General features: G+C 40.7%; 1 protein-coding gene and 1 pseudogene across 1 annotated transcript; one reads left to right on the top strand and one right to left on the bottom strand.

Annotated features, from left to right (window-relative positions):
- Nucleotides 1-833: 833 nt before the first annotated feature.
- On the bottom strand, nt 834-1,520 carry LOC116367978 (transmembrane protein 215-like). The gene has a single exon (XM_031819052.1). The coding sequence runs from the start codon at nt 1,518-1,520 to the stop codon at nt 834-836; it is 687 nt and encodes a 228-aa protein (XP_031674912.1).
- Nucleotides 1,521-5,202: 3,682 nt separating this feature from the next.
- Nucleotides 5,203-6,405, top strand: LOC116367977 (NADH dehydrogenase [ubiquinone] 1 beta subcomplex subunit 6-like; annotated as a pseudogene).
- The last annotated feature ends 439 nt before the right edge of the window (nt 6,406-6,844 follow it).

Genomic DNA, 6,844 nt, shown 5'->3' with positions numbered 1-6,844 from the left:
TAGTATCCAACAATGCACCGCTTTAATCATGAATATTCATGACAGGACTACAACTCTCTTCTTCTATTGGACTTCATTGGTGAAAACCACGCCGATGAAGATACATTGTCATGATGTATACTTTTTTTTTAACAGGAATATCTTTCGTTATTTGTCTGTTCTTGGAGATGTTTACATTTTGAAATAATGTAAGGTAATAATTCTCATCCAAACTGTTAATAATTTGTTTTTAGTAACAAGTAGTAGCCTCTAAATGCTGCGATAGTATATCAGGTATGTGAACAGTAATTACTTGCCATAGTTCAGTACATTGGCAGTGGTATATCCCTTTCTAGTGGTCTCTGTAATTGGTTTGTAATGTGCAGATTGAACTATTTGCATGATTCACGTCGATTTGTGCATCATCTGGGCAGATGTAATCACAAAAACGTTTCATCATTTCTTTATTTAGTAACTATACCACAAACACACCAATGCATTAAATGGATTTTGCTGAATAAGATATGCAATAGATACTTGATCATTAAGACAAAAATATATAAAATAGTGCAAATGTAAATGTCCATTTAGAGAAATATCTTAATGCCCATTTACATTAGATATTTATTCAATATGAAAGAAAAATCCAAAATAAATAGGGAACATACAGTTCATTCATGAAACAAATACTGCAAATGTCTTTCTTATGTTACCTGCTTCAACATTAGTACTGCAGTATTATTTACCTGTAAGATAAACAGGCTTACTATTCATGTCCCAGGTACACCTAAATAGATGTAGTAGTTTACGAATTCCAGTAATAGGGTTTCCCCAGTAGGCTTCAGTATCCACACTTAGACCACAGTCTCTATGCCCCACATAAAATCTCTGGGTTTGGTGTAGCAGTGACCGGGTCTGTACGGAGAGAAGTCCCCCTCGTAGTACACCACAAAACTGTCCCGTTGCTGCTGAGGCACACGATGCACCTTACTACTATAGGCCCCACAGTGACTGTCCATAGAGTAGGACTTACTATCATAGATACTGTAGTTAGAGACACCTGCCATGGCCATCAAGGCACTAGCTGGGTAGCATCGCACCTCATCATGGTTGTGGTTCACTTTATTGATCAGATGACCAGATTCCTTCACTGTTGTAATGGCAATGGATACAGAGTCTGCTCCAGCCCCAGATCTATACCCAGTCTCAGTCCTCTTGTCCCCATCAGGCTCCTCTGAGTCTCTGGCCACCCTGGAAGACTCTTTGGTTCTAGGCATCTGCTTCCTCCTCCTACACTTGCGACAGAGGCAGTTGAGACATTGGCGCTGGGTGCGGAACTTGGTGCAGCCGTTGGTTCTGTTAGCCAGAATGATAGCCACCACCCCTGGGAGGCAGATGGCAGGTCCAATGGCGATGAGAGGGATCCCGCCCAGGGTCTCTCCCTTCATGCCCGACATGGTGAACATGAAGCCGAAGAACAGTAAGGGGCTGCTGATGGCCACCACCATCCCTGTGCGGGGGTTCATGTCGTCGACCCTCATGGTGTCCAGCCCTCCACGTCACTGAGTTCGCTCACTTCGAGACGGTACACTCCTCACAGTCCTCTTGTAACACTGTATTCCAGAGTCTGGTGTTTACAAATCAATAAAGAAATAAAGCTGGTAAACTCTACCATGATAGGTTAGGACATAATAGTAGAAAATAGATCTCAATACAGCAATACATTCTCATCCCAAATCCAAGCCCAACCAATCTGTGACCTCCCCACATACAGGCAAGCCCCCTACTACAGTGGTGTCAACCCTCATTACAAGGATAATCTGTCCCAGCAGGAGACGGTTGCTTTTATAGTGAATGAGCACACGTCACAACATCATGGTAAATGAATGCCGCAGTAACATGTGTAGCACCACAAGACTTCTGGGAGCCACTCACAAGATGGGATATGTCGGGCGCATGCAATCTGTCGATCACTCAAATGGCATTGAATGTCTAATTAACACACTTTTCAACCAGGCATGTCATGCCTTCAGCTCTCTTTCTTAGCTATTACGCAGCACTAGTTTGTGTTGTACTTACCTTCTCCACTTCATAACAAATGGTGGTAGGCAACTGCCATATTCACTGAAGTATAAACTTTCCCCTGTCAAAAGTCAATTGCAGTTTTCCTTTGCAAGTCACTTGAACTACTCAGAAAATAGTCACTTTTGAATTAGTAGAAAAACCTCTATCAAATATGAATTATATTCATACTTTATGAATGATTCATTCAATGGAAAAGCTGGGTGTAGTTGGTCTGTGCTGCATCGCCTATTGATGTCTGTCTAGATATAACTGTGGTTGATTGTGTGTTTGGAGACAGTCTAGGGAGGTTGAAGATGGACACGTACCCTTTAGAACGGGATCTGACTTACTAGAGGTGGAATGAAAGTAATCCCGAACACTTCCATCTGCTCTGTGGTTCTAGCCAAGAGCCACAGTGTGCCTTACCCAAACCACAGACAAAGATATAGAGAAGGAGATCAGCTCTCTGGGTCTAACCTTGGTCCAACAGATGACGATACCTCCTATGAACCTAATTCTGGACTTTGATTTAAATGGCTTCGGGGTGTGTCCTGGCCCCCATTTCAAGGGAAGATGTTTTGACATGGGTCAAGCTTCTACTAGTGAGAGAGGAAGACGCCAATTCCCCCAGTGCTGTCTGATGCATATGGGGGAGTCGGAGATGCTCCTTCAATGGTCTTGTATTTGAGTGATACATGTTAGGAGGGCGGTAGCAAAACCAGCCCCTTGCTGTAAATCAAAACTGGGTGTGTCCCTTTGCTTGTGCATGGGGAGTCATCCTTGGGGTACCAAAATGTTTGGGAAAAATACACGGAAAGGGTCATGGGTTCATTGATTTTCATGCAACTAAAGAGAGCCTGGTTTGATTGCCACTGTAATGTTTTCTTTATCATGTTTTACTCTGAAGACAATGGCACTATCGCTCTAACAACTTTGACCTACAGATGTAGGATCTTTAATATGAGACAGTCTGCTACAGCAGGAAAATATCCTGCAGCAAGAGGAAATTAGAATTATTATGTGGATTATAGTTAATGGACATTTTGTAGGGGTTGACACATCAAGTCTGAAATTTCAAAGTGGAAAACTACACATTTTTTATTTCCTGCATTGCAGGAACGTTCTCCTGCAACAGGGTGATTGAATAAAGATCCTACATCTGCAACAAACCTTTTATTTTTTCACTTTTTCCTAATATGCTGTAGTCAAAGTCAAAAAAAGTCAAAAAGTCAAAAAGTAAGATATATATACATATACTTCTCATAGAGAAGCTGTACACACACAGAGGAGACATACACTGATAAAGGTGGAGGAGAGGCCATTCTCCTAATCTAACTGCTATTGGGGTTATATCCGCTCTTGTCAACCTTCTGTGGTTTCTTCGGCACTCATCGGGGCGAGTGCCAACTTCCTGCAAGGAACGGAAGGTTTAGATAGAAGCTGCAGGTTGGATTACTGTACACTTGGTGGCCTCGGAATTCCGCCTGATATAAGTCTATATTGTGCAAATCCTCATGGACTCTGATGAAAGGCTTATCAGTTTGCTAAACTATCTCTGCAGATAGTTGTTAATGATGCATCATTTGGGGCCTGTGTCATTTAAATGACTCTGGTTTGAAAACAATTCCCAATGCATTTCATAGACAGGACTGGTGCATATCTTTCGTTGGATGATGCCAATTCTTATGATATGCTACTAAAATAAATCACTATTGATTTATTCTTGGGCACGTTCTGTACACATGTAAAACCGTCACAGCGTATCTGATTTGGAGTAGATCGTATTTCAATCAGATCCAAATGCAAAGACAACACACATCAGTTTCAATGGGGAAAAGTCCACTTGAAACAGAGTTTACGTCAAGCCTTTATGTCCTCTGTACTTTATTCCAATATATATATTCCAATATATATAAGCCTATATATAAGCCTATGGTCAGTTGGAAATAAATTCATAATTATAATAAGAAAAGAGAGACATTTCAGATGGACATATCAGTGGTTTTATTGATGAGTGACATAAACATCCGTATTTTATATATTTTTCATGTCTTGAGTATTTCGACACTGTCTGTCATCAGAAAGCAATCATGTTGTTTTACAACCCAGTACGGGGAATGGAGGGAACACTCAACTATATATTTGGCTGTAGTACTACTGTCAGGAGAACACACTATTTCTGTTCATTGATTTATGTATTGATGGCAACTTACACACTAGTTGACCTACTCTGTTACACTCTGCATCACATACGGATGAATGATTTTGTGGATGTGTTGATAAAGTCCACTATATTTCAGAAGACATTGATATAGTTTGCTTAACAAATTGATGATCAAGACAGTTGACTATACTGTATCACTAACTATTGATAATACATCACATTATAACTAGTCCTTATATAACCCATATTATGTACAAATGTCAAACATTTCATCTTGTATTTTAAGTGTAATGACTAATGATTGAAAAAGCCCTCTGAAGCAATAATGTTTGATGATAGCTAAGGTTTCACACCTCACCAGTCTATACTGGGCACAGATTAGATTACAGTTTGTCCTAGTCACTGTGCTTCTACATCTGCATTGTTTGCTCTTTGGGGTTTTAGGCTGGGTATCTGTAAGCACTTTGTGACAACTGCTGGTGTAAAAAGGGCTTTATAAAATACAATTGATTGAGGACTTGCTTATGCCCTCGGGACAATGGTAGAATGGTCATATGGTGAAAACAGTTTATAATGCTGCATCCGCATCCAAACAGAAAACTCATTATCATTCAATGTTTATGACATCTTAATAGTAATTCACAAACGCATTTACCATTATAGTAAAAAGCATATGGATACATAATACAGAGTTTCCTTAATTTTGGATGAATGTAAAAAATGTAGTAAGCAATTGTGTGTAGCATATTTTGCACAATGCATCAGAGAAATCAGTGATCATGAAAAATCCCTGTTTTGTTTCCTCCTCCAGTCCCGTAGATGTCACTCACACACTCAGCCAATGGGGGAAATGTGTATTTACCGTTGTCGTTGACTGTTTTCTTCTTCATGAGTTTGGCTGTGCACTCCATGGCGGTGTCCTCCATGGTGTCATTGTAGTGAGGTTGAATATCAAGAAAACAAGAACTAGCCCTTCTTAATCATGACTGGGTTACACAGCAGACGAAAGCTCCGCGTAGAGGCAGATTTCAAACCTCAGGAGGAAATGGCTGAAGGACCAAGAGCTCAGTCCCAGAGAGCCCGTGCTGCCAAAGACAGCCCACGGGCCGGTGGCAAAATTCTGGGCTGGCTTTCTGGAACCTAAGACCCTGTTGGAGACTTTACGTGAGTTCATCATTTTGGCCATTTCATTGTACTATATCAACGAACAACACTGTGTGAATTGGATTAGAATGACTAACTAGCTAGTATTTGTGATAGCTACGTGCTATGTTTTTGTTTTGAGACGTCGGTGTTACTGTTTACTAGCTAGCCTAGCCAGTTGCATGGGTCGCCACTAGTGACCATAGCCACATTGACTAGTATTCTCATGCTTGGTGTGATGCCAGTCACCTGTGCCACTGCCAACCTGAATGTAACATAGCTACTGGCATGTTGCTAACCAGTAGTTGTACCGAAAAAGTGCATCAACTGTTGTCAGCAAGAAATCAACAACACCTGTTAACATTTGTGACACACGTCCCCTTTGTGTTGCTCTCTTTCCAGACCTACAAAGTCTACACTGGTGGAGTGTTCGCCTTGACCCGGTTGCTGATCCCTGCCTGGGTTGTGCATTATTATGTGAAGTATCATGTTGCTGTAAGTTCAATCAATTCAACACCAATTATATTGTCTTTTCATTCATGTAGTAATGTTGTTGTTAGGAAAACCTGTTCCTGGAGTGTAAGAGGATTTTGGCCCAACCAGACACCACCTGGATTCTTCCAACCACCTCACAGGCCTAATTGGTTCGATTTAAAACACCAGGCCTCCCAGCTCTAAATCAGACTTGATTTAAAAGGCTGAGACCTAATGGTCAAGAAGACTGATAATGTGTTTGACCTTGGATGTTCAAAGTTAATTGTTCTCCGATTTATGAAATGTTATTATACAGTAGTGGATTGCAGTTTTTAGCCCTGTGTTGTTGGTGTTCATTCACTATACCTGCTCTATTGAAAGTTGTGTCATGCATGTGTCATAGAAGAGTCTTCAATTCAATCTAAAACATTGACCTGTCCTGCTTGTGTGTTTGTCACAGAAAAAGCCCTATGGCATCGTGGAGCTGAAGCCCAGACTGTTCCCTGTAAGTACATCTCATGTGTTGTTATAGGAACACGATTAAGCCTAGTCCTGGATGAAAAAACACATACAATGAAGAATCTCCATTGTAAGTGCTTTTTAGTCCAGACTACGATTGATCTGTGTCTGTGAACTGGCTCTTAGTCTTACAGTGGATTCACTGCCCACTGGGCAAAAACAGGTTGAAACATACATTGTTTCCATGTCATTTCAACTGAAAAATGCAAATGTCAACATGGAAAACTAATTGTTTTTGCAAAAGTCAATAATGCACGGGAATTTTGTATTTTTTTCACCCAACTTTTAACCTAAATGACCGGGTTGATTAAACATTAAATTCATATTAGTTGACAACTCAACCAAATGTAAATCAAAAGTAGATGTTGAACTGCCATCTGTACCCAGTGGGTGGGCAGAAGGGTTGGGTTAAATACGGACGACACATTTCAGTTGAACAACTGACTAGGTATCTCCCTTTCCTTTTGTATTGATGATTGGACAAGATGGCGCCGACAGAGG

The sequence above is a fragment of the Oncorhynchus kisutch genome, unplaced genomic scaffold (genome assembly GCF_002021735.2).
Source record: "Oncorhynchus kisutch isolate 150728-3 unplaced genomic scaffold, Okis_V2 scaffold1807, whole genome shotgun sequence".
In the NCBI taxonomy this organism is placed as follows: Eukaryota; Metazoa; Chordata; class Actinopteri; order Salmoniformes; family Salmonidae; genus Oncorhynchus; species Oncorhynchus kisutch.
Note: the sequence above shows the minus strand (reverse complement) of the source record. Positions and strands in the feature narration are given on the sequence as shown.